Source organism: Taudactylus pleione, unplaced genomic scaffold (assembly GCF_031769625.1).
Source record: "Taudactylus pleione unplaced genomic scaffold, aTauple2 ptg000053l, whole genome shotgun sequence".
NCBI classification, from domain to species: domain Eukaryota; kingdom Metazoa; phylum Chordata; class Amphibia; order Anura; family Myobatrachidae; genus Taudactylus; species Taudactylus pleione.
Genome location: NW_028284455.1, coordinates 33,719,654 through 33,739,789, shown reverse-complemented (window position 1 = coordinate 33,739,789; position 20,136 = coordinate 33,719,654). Strand labels below are relative to the sequence as shown.

General features: G+C 40.1%; 1 protein-coding gene across 2 annotated transcripts in view; it reads right to left on the bottom strand.

Annotated features, from left to right (window-relative positions):
• Window positions 1-305: 305 nt before the first annotated feature.
• The window catches only part of ENTPD3 (ectonucleoside triphosphate diphosphohydrolase 3), a 103,303-nt gene continuing 83,472 nt past the window's right edge, over window positions 306-20,136 (bottom strand). For both annotated transcript variants that reach the window (XM_088462783.1, XM_088462782.1), the window contains 4 exons: window positions 9,666-9,938; window positions 8,690-8,800; window positions 3,063-3,200; window positions 306-1,574 (listed from right to left, as the gene is read on the bottom strand). In XM_088462783.1, the coding sequence (XP_088318909.1) occupies window positions 1,365-1,574; window positions 3,063-3,200; window positions 8,690-8,800; window positions 9,666-9,938 (732 nt within the window). In that variant the 3' untranslated portion in view covers window positions 306-1,364. The remainder of the gene's footprint in view (window positions 1,575-3,062; window positions 3,201-8,689; window positions 8,801-9,665; window positions 9,939-20,136) is intronic.

Here is a 20,136-nt window from a genome sequence, read left to right as displayed (position 1 = left end):
GCCCTCGAGAAGAGGAATCCGAGTCTAATATACACACACAAACCCAGGGGAACCTAATACATATTAATAGAGAACCTGTATGTAAAAAATAAAATATTTAGTCATTATAAATAATTTATACAAAAATCAAAAGAACATACACATAATTATATTTGTGGGTCTATTTACTAAGCTTTGTTAGGAGATAATGTGAACGGAGGTAAGGTACCAGCCAATCATCTCCTGTCATTTTTCAAACACAGCCTGTGGCATGGTAGTTAGGAGCTGATTGGCTGGTACCTTACCTCCGTTCACTTTATCTCCTCACAAAGCTTAGTAAATAGACCCCTTGGTCACAAAATGTTTCCAGTGAGTTGTTGGTAAGCCTGTTATATTATGATTATTAAATAACACTACATTTTCTGTATAAGAGATTGCAAGTTGTTGTACGGTTACCATCCCATATCAGACTATAGTGACCTTCAATAGGATTACTGGCAGAAAGTGTCCATAACAAAATATCGCCCCCCCCCCCCCCATCCCTACAATCACAATTTTTTTTTTCAAAATATTTGATATATTCACTTCTGATAAGCTCCTACTATGTGTACACATTATGGACTCTATATACATTTGGCCCCTGAGCAGCCACAAAGCACAGCGATGCAGTATGTACTGTAAGAATTGTTTCTCAACACTTGAACCTGACCCCTGTCACCTCTGAGTAACTGATGAGTAATCTCTTTACCATCCATGCAGCCTGTAGCTCCACATTGACTCTTCCTACGGAACATCCTCTTGGCGACCAGCTGTAATAAGTGACAGAGCATAAACCTTAGCTCAGAGACCCCAACATCAGTTTTGAAAACCAGAAAGGAAATATCACACTTCAGCATGGTTATTACAGTTACTTGTACCCAGAAGAGAACACAATGCTACAAAATAATCCTGGACTGATGAGCAATTTCAAAGAAATGTTTGCAAAATAGCTCAAGAGATTAGGATAACAAATATGCCACATAAAGCAAACTATCATTCAACAAAGAAGAATAAGACTCATTATTACATACATACAGTGTTGTCAGTGGAAACAAACTATCTCTGAGAATTAAAACATATTAATAAGTAGTTCATCATAAAAACTAAATTTACACAGCTCTTGCCTAGCATCATTGTCATACTAGATGAAATGGTCCATAGTCAATGTCCCTGAGGTACATCCACATAATGAGGTTTTCTTGGAGCACACCTCTGTTTGGCACTATATGTTTTCTTGATACTGTGCAGAGGGCTATCGCTCCCAAACAAGTCACAGTGTCCTTGTGTGAGACTGGAGAAACAAACTGAAGTTGTTTTTTACTTTGCTCCTTATGTAGATCCCAACTTTAAAGGTAGAAGATGTTCTCCCTAATATGCCAGATAAGTAAAACCACCAGGAATATCAGGCACAGTAAAGATATTGCTGCAAACAGGAAGAGAAGTCCAGCAAAGACGGTGGGTCTCATGGGGAGAAGGATCAGGGGGCTTTCAGCGGGGATCATATTGGTGAGATTTAGCATGTAACCCAGGGACCACGCAATGCTGCTATTACCAACCTGCCAATACAAAAAAACAAAGATTTCACTTCAATGCCAAAATATAAACAAACATCTGTCTGTTTCTTGTCTTAAAAGCATTAACATGAATTCTATTGTATCCCTTTTATTGGACCTAGCTTTAGGTTTATTTACCAGACTAATCCAAGAGGTATTTTATTAAACAGGTTGGTGCAGTCGTAGAATTACTTTTATCCAAAGGGCTCCGCATAACAGTACCAAAGGCTGATGTGTACACTACATCATCGATGGTTAATCAATGGTTAACATTGATGGTGTTTCCATAAATGGTGGAGATCCCATGGTTCTCCACCATTGATAGCAGAAGAGGCAATGTTTTTTTTTTCTCATCTGTTTTGTTTTATTTTATCTGTTTTAAAAGGCTTGAGCAATATATGGCAATGTATGACTCCAGTTGGGAGCTGATAAACATGAGGAATTCTGGGGCCCTTGGAAGGAATTTAAGGAAACCATTAGTTATGCTGTTACTTTCCTGTATTCGCCTTGTGCATCTCCTTGTCTATTTCTGGTGTTTGTAAACCACATTCTACTATCAACTTTTCAACTGTTACTCCTTTCCCTTCCCCCTCTTTCCATTGCCTTTATTATTTGTTAATAATTTATACCGAGGGGGGAATCTGTACCTCACTGTGCATCAGTGAGTCACACCAGTTACATTTCATGTTGCGGGTGTGTCGAGCGCTTTACAAGCTTCTTTGTTGCCCCCAGCATCTCTCTTTACTGTTCAGATGTGTGCGGCTTCCATTCACCACTGCTCTGCTTTGGCCTTATGGTATTCTATTGATTTCAGATAAATATTTTGGTTATGTCTTTTTCATCCTTATAATGTCTCCTTTCTTATGTTAGCTAGATGCTGGTTTTTATGTACCGTTCTATATTCTGTATTGTTTCTTATGCTTTTATGTTGAGTTTGTTTATATCAATAAAAACATATTGCTAAAAAAAAAATTGATTTTACTCTGATAAATCATGCTATAAAGTTTAACTTTTTTCATAACAAATTTAAAAATTAAATATATTTATGACAGTTCCAAGTAGGTAATATACTAAATTAATTTACAATTCACAAATATTTCAAAACAAATTGGCAGTAATTATCATTTCAACGTCAATGCTATAAAAATACCTTAACATTTGTTGCAGAAATGCTAAATTTTACGTTATTTAACAGCTTATTTTATCTTTCTCCTTAATTGGAATTCCCTGTCTGAAAGCTGCAGTATACAAATGAAGGGAAGATACAGATATACAGTAAATCTGTACCCTCCCTTCATTTGTACACTAGTAGTATAAATCTACGCACCTTCTATTTTACACACTCATTTAGCCAAACCCTTATTAGTGGTGTTATGTGAAGATGACAAACAAAAGGTGGTAAATTTTATAACAATATGGAAGTAATTTAACTAATTACTTTTTGCAGAAGACTATTGTTATTTACACATTTTGTTCTCAATGTATATTTACCTCTTTCTGAAACTGAATTTGTGGCCAAGATTCACTGTCAAATTTATATCCATGAACTAATAGATAGTAGATGTAATTAGCTGAAAAGCAATAGGATCTCGCATATTTTTCATCAAATTTCGATAGGATTTGAGGAAGCTGCAAAGGAAATAAATAGCATCCATTACCAACATCAAGATTCCAGACACCTAGAGTACTGTAATTGGGATAGACATGTTTATTTCTTCATGAAAAACTAAATAGCTATCATGCCCAGCGTTGCAGTGTTTGTTTTTTTTAACTGTCTTCCCCCCTTCCCATGCCTGTCTCTTCTGTGTGTGTCTCTCTCTCATGCCTGTTCCTCTTTCTTGTCTGTCTTCTCTGTGCCCCTCTATCATTTCTGTCCTGTCTCCATCTTTTCTCCCGTCTGTTCCCCTGCATCTCTCTATAAATATCTCTCCTCTCTGTCCAGTTTCCCTCTCTCCCTAGCTCTCCTCTCTACCCCATCTCTCTCTCTCTATCCTTCTCTCTCTTCAGACAAACCACAGTTATTCACCATCCTAATGAGCAATGACCCAGGAGGCAGCCATGTTTGTGTGCAATTATGCCATCTTGTGTATGGGAAAACAGGAGCAATGACACAGAAATTGAAGAAAAACAGCACTAAGCTATTTGACTAAAAAAAACTAATTTAACACATGTGCCAAAAGCAAATAAAATCATACATTTACTTTTTCGGAACATTACTACATGGCAATAAATCTGATGAACATGTGATCATTAATCAAAATGGCCCTATTCCTATCCCATGTTTTAGTATGAGGTACTGCAAAATATACCAATATGCACTTTCTGTACTGTATCTATCATTAGGTTTCTGAAACAAGTTAATGATCTTCAGATATTCCCTCTCTCTCATCTGTCCCTCTCATCTCTGCACCCGAATTTCTCATTTCTCTCCATCATCTCTGCCCCCCCTTTACCTCTGTCTCTCTCATCTGTTCCCGCTTTCATCGCTCTCTTCTGTGCCCCCCCTCATCTCTGCACCTCTTTCTCATTTCTCTATCTCATCTCTGCCCCCCTTTATCTCTGTCTCTCTCATCTGTGCCCCCTCATCTCTGCACCCCTCTGTCATTTCTCTCTCTCATTTCTGCCCCCCTCTTTACCGGTCTCTCTCATTTCTATCCCCTTCTTCGTTTCTCTCTCTCATCTCTGTCCCCCCTCATGTTTCTCTCATCTGTTACCCTCTAACTCATTTCTCTCTTATCTCTATCCCGCTCTTCCTCATTTCTCTAATCTCTGCTCCCCATTTATCACCGTCTCTCTCATCTCTGTCCTCCTCTTCATTTCTCTCACTCTCTCCTCTGCCCCCCTTTCATCTCTGTTTCTCACATCTCTGTCCCCCTCTTCCTCATTTCTGTCACTGTCTCTCCAGTCTCCGTCCCCCTCTTCCTCATTTTTCTCTCTCTATCATAACCCTGCCCCCTCTCACTTCTCTCTTCCTCATGGGGTGGGATGCCGGTTCCAGGCTCTGACAGGAATGAACAGACATTAATTTTGTCTTTCACTGCTCCAGCCTTTTTTGGGGTTTCTCGCCATATCTGTCTACCAGCCACTGAGAACTGTGAGGGGGCCTCTCTTAACTCTACACTGCTAGAAAGACATTTAGGGGTAGATGTATCAAACTTTCAAAAGAGGACATGTAGAGAAGTTGCCCATAGCAACCAATCAGCGTCTAACAACATTTATCAAGTACATTCTAGAAAAATTATAGCAAGAGGCTGATTGATACATGGGTCTCTGAAGGAGATTATGTTATAGATGACAGAAAACACCCTAGGCAGATAAACATACTGGCAGGGCAGGGCAAGTTACAGCAGATGAATGGTCATATGACAAAGAACTTGCCTGGAGCCCACCATGGATGCAGCCACCTGTCTGCTCATTATCTTGCGCCTTTGCAGTAATGGAAGAGTTCCCATGGTAAACAGACATTTACCTGTCCCCTCACAGATCACATTTAACAGCTGGAACTACTAATATGGCACCAGCATGTCCCCAGGAACCTGGAATGCTATTTCCACCCTTTAACTCACAAACTGTCTCAACCAACGAAAACTGCCACCAGGGCAGCTATTCAACTGGAAATCCAACCCGAGCTAGTTCCTACCTAAGTCTGTGCATCGCCGGGGCCTGCCCCAACGAGTCCTGGCAGCCTCGATACCCCCACCAGCGGGAAAGCTCTATGGTCTATCTGCCTGTTTCTCAGAAAAAAGACAGGGAAGTCATGTGCCCCAGGGTGACATAAGCAGACCACGGTTGTATGCTTGCTTTAGTTGAATAAAGTTTGTGACTCACTGTATCTTTTCACACAGCAATTCACTAAGAAAATGCATAATATTGTCATAGGGGAAAGGAGGTGAAAGATTTACAAAAAGACTCAAAACAGTAGCAGGGGAGGAATAGCCACAGCACAGCAAAAGGTCTGAAAAGCTAGAAGGAAGACCTCCATGAGGGGTGGTGCTATTGTACACAAACCAGTCACACCAAATCATGATGAACCTATGGGAGGTATTGTGAAGATAATCAGTCATTTTCTCCATGGTCGTGACATGACACATTTTATTCAGAAGTTGCTGGCGAGAAGGAGGATCAACACACTTCCAATGTCTAGCAATTAAACAACAAGCCACATTTAAACTATGTAGAGAAAGCTTGTCAGCATATTTATTGAGGCCCTCTATTGGACAGCCAAGGAAAGCAAACCAGGGCGACTTTATTAGTAGTACTTTGAGAACCTCAGGGAGTAATTGGGAAACCTCATCCTAAAATTGGGTTATTTTACAGCAGGGGTAGCCAACCTCGGTCCTCGAGAGCTACAAACAGTACACATTTTCCAGACCACCTAGCTGGTGCACAGGTGTATTCATTGCTCTCTAACACATTTAAAAAATTCCACAGGTGGAGCTAATTATTTCACTGGCGATTCTGTGAGGAGACCTGGAAAACATGCACTGTTGGTAGCTCTCGAGAACCAGGGTTGGCTACCATGGTCTTAGGGCATGACCACCAGATATGTAAGTAGGAGACCTCTTCACCACAACCCCTCCAGCACCAGGCAGAGCTGTATATTTTGTGTAATTGGGCAGGTACCATCTATAATAGATTTTATAAGCATTTTTCTTAATTGAAGAGGAGATAGGCTTTATAGACCATGGCTCCTCATCAGGTGAGCTCTCCTGGACCCATTTCCGCTGAAGCTCATGGCTCGGGGTGACTGGGAATTTGACATTAAGCAGGTATTTGTAAAGGATAGAGAGGATAATGGAGGCACAGAGATTCAATCGGAGTCAGCGGTCTAGAAATTAAACTAAGGGGGAGAGAGTTAATAAAGTGGCAAATTTGGATGTAAGCAAAACAAATGATAGGAGGCAAATTAAAATTACTCTGCAGAGAACCTTGAGAGGTGCAACGACCTGAATCAAGAAGATCAGATACCACCTTAACACCCCCCGCAGACCACATAGAGAAATTACTATGTTTGAAACCTGGGGGAATTGCTGGGTTGTATCAGAGAGGTGTGATGATGGAGGGGTAGGTAGTGGTGTCAAAGTGAGTTTTACAATGGTCCCATATCGATCAAGTGAAAGTGATGACTGGGTGTGTTTGTGCAGGTTCGGGCCTGTCCGAGAGAGCTATTCCTTGAATGGAGGCCATGGAGGGAACTTTGCATGAGTTAGCCTCCACTGAGACCCATCGAGCTACATGAGACGACGCAAACCAAGCCACTGCTTGGCTTAAGTGGGTCGCAGGGTAGTAAAGGTTAACATCAGGGAACCCATTACCACCATTAGCTGTGGGGCACCAGAGGGTGAGAAAACGAATACTACGAGGTGGTTTGAGCCTACAGATGAATTGTACAAACCATCTGCTTAGTTGCAATAGAGTCAATCTAGGGATCTTAACAGGGAGGGTCTGAAAGAGTTAGAGCAGTCGGGACACAAGATTCATCTTAATTGCTACTATATAAGGAGAACTTTTAAAATGCCAGTCATATGTATATTAGTTGTCACTGCAACATATCTGTACAAAGCAAATGTGTTTGCAAAATAAAAGACAGTAGAGATAAGGTGACCCATGCATAGAGTTCACTGGCTTGCATGGTGGGAGAATGGTTTATAATAGGTTATCACCTTTACCTGTTTCTGGGGTCGTGGTGGATCCATCACATCCCACTCCTCTGTCAGACTGGAAGTGTTGCGCTGAGCTGTGTCATCATAGAAGTGCCACACTCTCAGCCCATCACCAACACAGAGGAGCAACAACTGGCAAGTTCATAGGCCAATGCAGAGTGTGGGGAAGTTCCACAGGGAGACTTAAAATCACTGAAAGAGTGACATTTCATTCATGCAGTGTTTCAGGTACTTCCTATACCTTGGTATCCTAGGTGAATGCCTTCATTCGCACTGTGGTAGCACCAGTCGTGCTAGCACCCCCACAGATTTTAATCCAGACCTAGTGGACTTTAATAAATTTAGGGGCAGATTCAATTTGCCGTGGAGCTTACCACTCAGAGTTAATCAATCATATGCCAATTTCCTTGTGTGGTAAGCCCATGGCTATTATGCATTAACCCATAGACTCTGGGTTAAGAGTCTGGTGAGGGCAGAAATCCCTACTTACCACGGATTTCTGTTCAATTGGCTGCAATTGAATAGCCCCCTGCCGGGCACTGCTACAAGCACCACAGAGAATTGAATCTGCCCCATAGAAGAAGTTCAGTTTAAGATGTTGAAATGACTACAGAGCAATAATCAAACTATACATGGGGAGGTTATCGATTCAAATATGAGGTGAAGTGAGTTAAAGATTAGAGGTGAATTTTTTTTTATACTAACTTAATATAGTAAAAATCTAGATACTGTAGTATGGATAAGTTACCCGACAGCAAAATCTTCAAATCTAAGGAGGTCATTCAGACCCACTCGCGAGCGGCAGTACGCTCGCAAGTGGGTCGATGTTCCCCACTGCGCATGCGCACGACGGAGGGAGCTCCGTCGAGCGCATGCGCACGACGGAGGGAGCTCCGTCGAGCGCATGCGCACGACGGAGGGAGCTCCGTCGAGCGCATGCGCGAGACCCGGTGATCGACGGGCTTCCCATCGGTCAAGACCATCGCGACCATCTTTTTGGACGCTCGTATATGCTGTGGGTGGTGACCCACAGCTATACGAGCGTCCAGGAGTACGCTCCATTTTAATGGAGGAGGGCCCTGATTCAGAGCAAGCGCTCTGGTCAGAGCGTCCGGCTCTGAATCAGGCCCAAAGGCCCAAGTAGAAAAATCTGCAAAACTAGATAACGGTTTTAAATATAAAACTACAGTGTTCACAAATGGGAACATGGTAACATCATATTAATTGATTTGATATCATTATAATATATTTTAGTTATTAGAAACCATGTAAAATGGGTAAAGACAGGCATGTGGTGTTTGTTTATAAAGTACATGTGGACAGATAATCCATGCCGGAGGGGCAAGAGGCTGCTGCTATTGCATTTGGCATGATTCACCTATCACAGTCTTCTCTGTTTCCTGTAATAGTTTATCATGTGTTACTAATACTCAATTGCATAAGAATTATACAAACCTTGCTCCAGTCATGAGAGCAGAAAGATGACATACTTGAGTTAAATTCATTTAACTGGAAATTTCCTGTGAGATTTAAAGCACTGGCAGTGTAATAAAACCCGGAAAATGCCTGTAAAACAAAGAAAGAGATGTCTATGTGTGTACTGTCAGACTGGCTATATGAGCTTCCAAGGGAATCCACCAACAGACCTAAGGGCTACGTGGATCCAACTGTGATACTTGGTACATTTTTTACCTTTAAGTGTCAAAACAAATACTAATTAACATATTACATGATTGTACATTTAATTTATAAACCATGTTTATTGTATCATAGACATCTTTGTTGTACAGAAGGGTCCCGCTTATAGGCATTCAGCTAACACAGTGCTTTTCAGTGTGTGTTATGTTGATTAGTTTCAGCACATGCTCTGCTTCTCAGTCCAACGGAAGCACGCTAGAGGATCTCCTTTTACATTAACGTCCTTCTTACAATAAATATACACATTTTAAGGCAAGCATTGAGTATTCTCTATTCATTTTAATAGTGTAAGCATGTTATGTGCATTTATCTGAATTTACAATTGAATGGTAATGTTCTGTTTATCAACGGGGCCCATCTGTACTTAACACCACATATATGTAACAAGAGCTAAACTAAAGTTTATTGTGGCGTTATGCTCTGCTGTTACTTATCAGCTATATATGATCTCATAAACTGGCCCTAAACAGCAGTCTTATGGTGTATGATATATAACTTCTCCCATGCACCTTATGGGCTATAGTTACCCATACAGAAGACTTGCTGCTGATCAATTTCATAGCATTCTAAAACATGTATTTACTGCAGCCAGAAGTATTTACCAGTGTGAATATCTCTTGAATAGATCAGGAGATAGACAGAACGCTCGGGTGTATTTCTCTATATCTGATAGTTGCATTGTGATGGCTCCTGATATTATGTTGTTGAACATTGTATAAAACTCAATGCTTACCGAAAATTTTCCTTTCACCATAGGCTGGTAAACACCATCAAATGAACAGTCTTGTTCTCCATGGCATGATGTGAAATTAAACAGAGAGGAAACTTTGTCCAAACATTGGACTGGATCTCCTGACCCCTGAAAACGGATGAGCTGATCTGGGTTGTAATTTGCTGGCCGGAATGATGCAGAGCACAAACTCCCAAATGTATGACTCATTGTTAAATTCACCTTATAATTGCGAGGGTAGCAAGGGTTATCCACATAGAGCTTTCCTGGGGAACCCTAAATGTACAAGATAGACAAAAGAACAGTGTAGGGTATAAAAATAACATTTAACGTAAACTGGTCTTGAAACTCAACATCACTTGGAAGGCATACAAATCATGTTATCTTGGCATGTTTTCTGCATTTAGTCTTTTACTTGGAACAAGTTGTGATTAATTAAGTAGAAGTATGTGCATTGTATGAAAGTCCCACTTGATCCGTAAGAAGCAATGCAGGGTCACCAGCTATTGGCCAAACTCCTGCAACATAACAAAATAGCCATAACTATTTCTACGGTTATTAACTCTGCTGAAACCTTGAGGGCAAACTTTGTACAGTTGTTCCAGTGAAATCCAGTAAGTGCTCACCATTGGTACAGGTATAAGGTAAGCTAAATGAACACACATGAACACATGGAAATAGAAAATAACAAGTAGGCATCAACCCAGTAGCAAATGAGACAGACTTCAGAAGACACAGAACACCTCTCTACAGACAGATGTGTCCCAGTCTAGCTTGTACTTATTAATAGATGGTTAACGGATTTTCTTTCCATGGATGTCCTGTATTATGCTTTAAAACCCCATTGGTTATGTAAATAGTAATATCCACATGTCTGTTCTAATTATTATTGCCAACAGAACTTAGTTAAACTAAAATCTATTACAGAACATAATTGAATGTTAAAATGGAAAATAGATATCTAAATTCCTAAAACACACTGCTCATTATAGTATTATAAGGTATAACAGACCCTATACCTATAATTACTGGGATAGTAGATGACACAGTTGAGTTTAGTGCCTACATCAGGCATCTGAAATGCTGCCCAGTTCTCATATCTTCATATTTTTGTTTGTTTTTGTATTTGCCAGTAAGATTTCAGTTTTCCTGCACCGGACAACACTCCTTTATTTTATCAAGTTAACAAGAAAGTCGCAGAACATGTTGATTGCCAAATGGACCATGTATTACAAAGTCACATTTATAGCATTGTTTACTTCCAATACATTTTGTAAATGTCAAGTCTGACTCATTTGTATGACTATGGGGTGAACAACAACAACTGGGGGGAAGGAGGGAAAAGAAAACAGAGGAGGGGGGGTGCAGTTCATTGAACTGTAAGCAAAGTAATATATTTATTATAGTTGAAGGTCGAGTTCCCGGGTTATAAGTTATTCTAGCAAACAGGTTATAGAGAAGAAGGGCTACAAAGGAATGTGGAAGGGCATGACTATCTCTATATATACAGTGACTGCACCAGTCATACTAAATGCTAAGTGAGGCTGGACCAATGCGAATCATATATGTTACACATGATGAAACCGGCTGAATATCATATTAATGCCTAGATAGCTTATATCGGTTACATGGGGCCAAATGTAATAGGGTGAGAGTTTAGAAAATTTGAGAGTTTAGCAGTAAACTCTCACATTGGTCGAGTTTTACCTTCAAAATGGGAAAACATCTGGATGAGATTTTAAATCGTGAGAGTTTTTTGAGTCTGAAAAACATGCGAGGTGTTCTGTTGCTTTGTTCTCGGACTCTATTACATTGGCCGAGTTTAAAAAGTGTGAGAAAACTCACATTTTCTAAACTCTCACCCTATTACATTTGGTCTATAGTGTCAGATTGATGGACATGGTGTTAATCATTTTGTGACCCTGAGACAAGATAGATTTATTTCTCTTATATTTGTTAGTGCCAATAGCTGGTTATCATAATTGAAAACAAACTCTGGACTTTTCGCCTCTTTCGCCTGTTTTCCAGGTGGAAAAGTATCGCGCGTGTGCCCAGTATTCAATTTCAAAGGACGCAATAAACGGGACCCAGTGAAACTGGGAGCGGCGAAAAAAAATGGGAAATTTCGGGAAAACATCCTATCACCCCCCTAAATATGTCCAGACATGGGGGATCACTATGGGTACCCCTGTTTTTGCCTGCTGAAGGAAGTCAGGTTTTTAAATCGCCGCGGCAGGTGCATAAATGCGGCTTTGAAAAGGTGATGAAGAATAGCATTTAGCAATTATTTTTGGGAAAAATAACTATGCCCATCAAATTTGGGGTACATGAAAATGGGTGCAAGCATATTTTTAAGTCCCTAAAATGATTTTTAAAATTCTTCAAAAATGCACCTGCCGCTACTACCCGCAATGAAGAAAACACCTTCCGCATATATGGAAACCCCTCTGGATTGAATTTAGCTATTTTAATAGTGTCTTCCATATTTTATTTATTTTTTTAACCCCAAGATGTAAAAAAAAAATTTTTTTTGTGATGTCCTGATTTTTTTTTACACTTTTTTTTTTTTTTTTACACACACATTGTTTTTAGGGGGCATTCCCAGCGGTGCAGCGTATTTTTTTTAAGCCTGCAGCCCTAAACCCCAATTCTGCACTTTTTTTCACCAGCTAAAGGCTGGAGAAAATTTATCCCCATTTTTTTACAAAGACTTTTCGCACCAGTGAAGAAAAGTCTTTGTAATTGAATACAGGGATAATTACAATAGACGAAAATAAAGTAATCTGCCGATAACGGGTTTTCACCTGTAATTGAATACGGCCCTTAATATCTTTGGAGGTCATCAACAATTTTATTTCACTTTAACTTTCATGCACAATCTTATATATAAAATTATTTTATAGGATTGTTTGTTTCTCTTCCTTTCTTTTCAGTTATGCAGTCGGACCCTTCTGCACCGATTGGGATGAAACCAACACGAGGTGGTCCAGATGGAGCCTTGCCAGGTTTTTATGGGGATTAGGGTCCCGGCCAGACCTCCCGTTGGTATACACTCAGCAGAACTTTGACCCGGGTAGCCGTTTTCTGAGCCTTCTGAATGGATTTGGATGAAAACTTTACCGAGTGGTAACATTGGATCCCAGAAGACATACTGTACTAGGGGATTGAGGTCCCGGTCAGACATCCCGTTGGTTTATGCTGGGCAGAACTTTGACCCGGGGGTACTGGCCAGAACTTTGACCAGGGGAGCTTGTTCTGGGCCTTCCACTTGATGGATTTAGATGAATACTTCACAGAGGGATGGCAATTAGTCTGGGATGCCTAATGGAGTTGATGGAGTCCCGGTCGGACCTCATGGCAGAGAGCACCGGGCAGAACTTTGACCCAGAAAGCCTGTTTTGGGCCTTCCACTGGATGGATTTGGATGAATACTTCACAGAGGGGTGGCAATTGGTCTGCGATGCCTAACTTGAAGATTAGGTCCCTGTCGGACCTCCCGCTGATTTACGCTGAGCAGAACTTTGACCAGGGGAGCCTAAGGTGGGCCTTCCACTGGATGGATAGGGATGAAAACTTCACAGAGATGAAACCAATGCAAGGTGATCCAATTGGATTCTGGTCAGGTTTTAGGGTGGTTAGAGTCCCAGTTAGACCTCCTGTTGGTGTATGCTTCACAGAACTTTGACCTGGAGAGCCTGTTCTGAGCCTTCCACTGGATGGACTTCAGAGGGGTGGCAATTGGTACTTTAACTAGTTTTTAATATTTTACTGTCAACAATTTTAACAACTTCATAAAATTTATGTTTAATTTCAATATGTGGTATCCCCAATTTGTTGACAATTTTGCTGTAAAATTGTAAAAACTATGTCCATGAGTGCTCCATAAAGGAATAATTTTCTCTCCTTTTTTATCTCTATAGATATCTCCATATCTGCTCAAAAACATGTCCTCAATGAAGGTAATTTGGTATTGCCATAATGGCAATATGCCAAATGTGACTTTTAGTTCTTGCATTGTGGGAAGTTGAACATGTTCTTCCAACTCCTGACTAGGACACAGTTTACAGCTGATATGCAAGGTAAGTTTTTTTTTTATAATTATTATTTATATTTTGGGTTGGGCAGTGTGAAAGGAAATCAATGGGTCTTTTGTGATCTAAACTTCCATCATAGTATAGAGAAGATTATGATATCTATCTCCAAAGGGGTAATCAATGAACAGGACCACAAAATATGGGTCACCATCAAAGTACCAAGTGCCACAGTTTTGCCAATTTCTTGGGTCAGCATTAAGAAACACTCTGGGGTGTAGTACAATCTATGGTCTTTTTCTAGGGTGTTTCCCTTGTTTTGATTAAAATAGAAAGTTTCCCTATCTCCACTATATATTCACAAGACCCCATCATCTGTTGAAGAACCCTCTCTCTAATTCCAAATCATGATGGCTATGTATAGGGATTAATGAGGCAATTAGGAGGACATAAAGTTGGGATATCACTCCCTTACCTTAGACACACCAATTCAAAGGAGGTGGGTGTCGTAAGATTTCGAGTTGGGGCAAGAGAAAACAAAATGTGCAGTCTCTTGATTAATTCAAATGATCTTTGTGGTTTTGAGGGAACTTTTTGTTGAAGTACGGAGGGACAGCCATTGCCCATGTCTAGAAAAACCAGCAAGGTTGATAAGTTTCACATGGATGCAAGTGATGAATCTATTGGTGAATATATCTGGTGGGTCTGTCCAAGATATACATAATCATAGGAAAGTCTGGAGTCATGAACTATATGGAGGACCTTTTCCTCATCTAGCTGAGTTTTTTAAATATATTTAAAGATGTTCTTGGAGGTAGGTTGCTTAATAGTGTAAGTGGAACAGCCTGGGAATGTTTGAAAAAGTTATAACCAAGTAGGAATAATACTCATTTGACCAATTTGACCCAGCCATGAAGCAATTAAATAGTTCCAGGAAGCAAATTCCAGCCTGGAATTTTGTGAAAAGTGGGGGTACACATTCCTTGTATAAAAGGTCACATTTAGATGTGCATTCATAAGTATTTTTGATTTTTTTTTGCTTATCGTGATATATATAACATAAGATAAGGGATACAGCGCTCTTGGCCCTCTGTGTGGATGTCACTAGCTGCTCCACTGATAGAGGTATCCCGACCCCTTTAGAATAGCTATATTTAGAACAGAAAGTGGTGTGCTCTAGGACAATCCTGGAGTACTCTAGTAAATATTACTTGTTACATGTCCTGTTCGTTTGTAATTGTTTTAATTATAAATCCTCCTGCTTGATCTCTGAAAAAGAGTCCCAACTTTTAATCTGTAGGTAGAGTGTTCTTTAAATTATGTCCATAAAGTCTATATATGGTGTCAGTCCCTGAACAGGAAGAGGTTTATATGTCTGTCCAAGAGTCAATTACAAACTCTTAGAGGAAATAGGAAAGTTCACAGATAATCCCTGGATGGTAAAACTTGTAATGTCTGTAGGATGGGTGTTCTTATAAAAATGCTGGTAGCAACGTGAACCTCTTCCCACTCCTCTCCACCTCAAATATAATACATATGCACAGTATCAGGGACTTAGGTGAACACAATAATGCAGGATAGGTAAGTAATGTATGTACTTACCAAGTGATGCAACACGTTCCTGCTGGTACTCCTAGTCCCGATGCTTGTAGAGGCAGTGGTGAGGATTGATATATTGTGAATAAATGGTGTTATACAAATATACTATAGACTTCAGTCTAATACAATAAATTTATTCTCAAAATGTAAACACTGTGACTCATCACAGTCTTATTGGTATAACACATCCATCTCAATTGCTGAAAAAGAAGGATCTTACTTAAAAGAAGGAAAAAGTTCAATAGTGCATTGCTGCACATAAAGTCTTAAGTATTAGTGTGAGGGGCATGACCCAACGCGTTTCATCCAGACTTAGACGGAGAAGGGTGGGCACCCTTGACAAAGTCCGAGTCACAGTGTTTACATTTTGAGAATAAATTAGTTGTATTAGACTGAAGTCTATAGTATATTTGTATAACACCATTTATTCACAATATATCAATCCTCACCATTGCCTCTACAAGCACAGAGACTAGGAGTACCAGCAGGAACGTATTGCATCACTTGGTAAGTACATACAGTCAGGTGCATCGATATTGGGACATTGACAGAATTTTCATATTTTGTCCTCTATTCACCACCACAATGGCTTTGAAATGAAACAAACAAGATATGCTTTAACTACAGACTTTCAGATTTAATTTGAGGGTAATTACATCCAAATCAGGTGAACGGTGTAGGAATTACAACGGCTTCTATATGTGCCTCCCACTTTTTAAAGGGCCAAAAATAATGGGACTATCAACTCAAAAGCTATTTCATGGACAGGTGTGGGCTATTCCCTTGTTATTTCATTATCAATTAAGCAGGTAAAAGGTCTGGAGTTGATTCTAGGTGTGACATTTGCATTTGGAATCAGTTGCTGTCGACTCTCAATATGAGATCCAAAGAGCTGTCACTATCGGTAATGCAAGCCATCATTAGGCTGAAAAATCAAAACAAACCCATCAGAGAGATAGCAAAAACATTAGGTGAGGCCAAATCAACTGTTTGGAACATTCTTAAACAGAGAGAACGCACCGGAGAGCTCAGCAACACCAAAAGACCCGGAAGACCACGGAAAACAACTGTGGTGGATGACAGAAGAATTATTTCCCTGGTGAAGAAAAACCCCTTCACACCAGTTGGCCAAATCAAGAACACTCTCCAGGAGGTAGGTGTATATGTGTCAAAGTCAACAATCAAGAGAAGACTTCACAAGAGTGAATATAGAGGGTTCACCACAAGATGTAAACCATTGGTGAGCCACAAAAACAGGAAGACCAGATTAGAGTTTGCCAAACAACATCTAAAAAAGCCATTACAGTTCTGGAACAACATCTTATGGACAGATGAGACAAAGATCAACTTGTACCAGAGTGATGGGAAGAGAAGAGTATGGAGAAGGAAAGGAACTGCTCATGATCCAAAACATACCACCTCATCAGTGAAGCATGGTGGCGGTAGTGTCAAATGCTTCAGAACTCATTGGATGGCGCTTCACAGTGCAGATGGACAATGACCCGAAGCATACTGCAAAAGCAACCAAAGAGTTTTTTAAGGCTAAAAAGTGGAATGTTATGCAATGGCCAAGTCAATCCCCTGACCTGAATCCGATTGAGCATGCATTTCACTTGATGAAGACAAAACTGAAGGGAAAATGCCCCAAGAACAAGCAGGAACTGAAGACATTTGCAGTAGAGGCCTGGCAGAGCATCACCAGGGATGAAACCCACCGTCTGGTGATGTCTATGCTTTCCAGACTTCAGGCTGTAATTGCCTGCAAAGGATTTGCAACAAAGTATTAAAAAGTGAAACTTAGATTTAGGATTGTTTAGTTTGTCCCATTACTTTTGGCCCCATAAAAAGTGGGAGGCACATATAGAAACCGTTGTAATTCCTACATCGTTCACCTGATTTGGATGTAATTACCCTCAAATTAAATCTGAAAGTCTGCAGTTAAAGCACATCTTGTTTGTTTCATTTCAAAGCTATTGTGGTGGTGAATAGAGGCCAAAATATGAAAATTATGTCAATGTCCCAATATTTATGCACTTGACTGTACATTACTTACCTATCCTGCATTATTGTGTTCACCTAAGTCCCTGATACTGTGCATATGTATTATATTTGAGGTGGAGAGGAGTGCGAAGAGGTTCACGTTGCTACCAGCATTTTTATAAGAACACCCATCCTACAGACATTACAAGTTTTACCATGCAGGGATTATCTGTGAACTTTCCTATTTCCTCTAAGAGTTTGTAATTCACTCTTGGACACACATATAAACATCTTCCTGTTCAGAGACTGACACCATATATAGACTTAATGGATATAATTTAAAAAACATCATACCTACAGATTAAAAGTTGGGACTCTTTTTCAGAGATCAAGCAGGAGGATTTATAATTAAAACAATTACAAATGAACAGGACACGTAACAAGTAATATTTACTAGAGTACACCAGGATTATCGTGATACTAGACATTTTTTGTTCTGAGGTGAGACATGTAGAAACATGGCCACTGATGCCTATTTCTTCTCTTTGCTTTCAGTATATATATGTCACCTTCCCTCTATGCTGAAAATATGCTATGCTCTAACACAATCTCATCCAATCAAGGGCCACTGAAAATATTTGAATAAAAAAAAATTCCGGGCACATCTCAATGCGAAGCAATGTCTGGTCAAGGGGACTGAAAGGGTAATTGCTGGGGCCTATCAGCCAAGAAGAAGAAAGGCTTCCAAAATTATCTTTTAGAAATGTATATATTAGAAAATGATGTCTCCAACACTGACTCAAAGGGATCTTATTGGTAACATAATGAGTGTAGAACCACTTAATATCTAATGTTTTTTACATTTTACTCAATAAATGAGCTGTGTGCACAAATAAGGTAATGTCCAAACCGAGGTAGGTGTAGTACACATAATTGTTTTTATTGAATTGACAATGTATGGCACCCTGGAGTGCTTAAAACTCCTATAACAGGCAGCAAAACATATAATTGTAAAATGAAAAAAATTCCAACAATTGGCCTTTTTTACTACGGAATGTAACTGCGAATGCAATAGCGATTATGCACGCAGTTCAACTGCGACAGTATGCTAATTAATTGCGATCCCTATGCCATACACAGAACTACATAAGGACGCCCACCTTACCTTACACATCCGTAATGTTTAGCAAGACTGCAAAACCATTGGTACAATAGAGTACCATCGCAGCCTCATGTACACTTGCACAAGCCCTGACCTTACTCAGAAATTGTTAACTTCCAAGCAACGCTATCAGGCCTATTAGCAACTGCGTTCCTTGCTGAATCAGGCCCAATAGTATCCTGGAGTAGGAATACTTTTATGATGGAATTGTAAAACTAATGATACAGCATTTAAAATTATTATTGTTTTGAAAAATAAAGTTTAAAAAGATTTATAAAACTTTTTATATAAAAAATGGAACATATCATAATAAAAAAAAGAAAAGCATAGTACTGCCTGATGAAGCAGGTCACTCCGCAAAACATTCAGCACAAGAGACATTGTAAGTCATACCATTGTATTTATTTTATGCTTTATTTTTCTAATATGCTATTGCTATTTGTAAGCAACTAGTGATAATTACCAGTTACTAGTGATAACCAAGAAAAAATGATAGGTATTATATTTATCACCATGAACATAACTAGTAATAACACAATGATGAAAATTCCCATGCACATGATATATCCCACTAATGCCCATCAGTAGCAAATATAACCAGTAGCAAGTATGCTCAGCAAGATGTTTGTCAGTAAAATGAATATCTAGTAGAATGCCCAATAGTAGCAGTAAAACGAATGCCCAGTTAAATACTTGTAATAGCAGTTTTGCCGAAACAACATGGTCTAGAGCAGAAGTTAGGGAGACAGTGTACAGGGAAACAGCATGGTCAGGGCAGGAGACAGAGACACAATGATGGATAGAAGTGAGTCGAGCAGGGAGGATAATGACATAATATCAACAGCCTCAAGGTTACGCTTGGTGATGGTAACCTTGGGAGACCGAGGTGGAGGGATGGCCAGCAATGCCCTAAAAGATATTAGTTACCTCGCCTGTATTGTCCAATAAGTTGGCCATTAGTTTTGCATCCTACCCATTTGTAAATGCAGTAGATAAATGGTAGGAAAGTCTGGAGTCATGGACTATATGGTGGACCTTTTCCTCATCTAGTTGAGTTTTTTAAATATGTTTGAAGATGTTCTTGGAGGTCTGTTGCTTAATAGTGTAAGTGGAACAGCCTGGAAATGTTTGAAAGAGTTATAACAAAGTAGGAATAATACTCATTTGATCAATTTTACCCAGCCATGAAACAATTAAATAGTTCCAGGAAGCCAATTCCAGCCCGGAATTTGGTGAAAAGTGGGGGTACACGTTCCTGGTCACATCTAGAAGTATTTTATCTTTTTTGGTTATCGTGATATTAGACATTTTTTGTACTGAGGTGAGACCAGCCCAGCGCACGTTGCTGTGTCCTGGGCTGAGATGGGACAAGGGCTGAGCAGGCTTCTCTGGCTGTGCGGGGGTGGGTTCACACTGATCGCGCACCCCCTTGGATTTGCCCCTGGCTGAGGGGCATATGGCGCCCCCATGTGGAGTGTGCTGCGCCGTTTCGCAGAGCTGCAAATACTGTTTTTTGTTTTGTAAGGAGGTGTGGCCATGCCGCCTTACATTAGGCCATGCCCCCAAAATTACCCGGGCCCGGCACACCTCTCTACGGCCCTGACAACAGTCTATACTCTCCCCCCACCTAAGGGCCGAGGTTATGAAGTTAGGGTAACTTACCTGTTGGAGATCTCTCTTCTTCCTCTCATGTTGCAGCTAA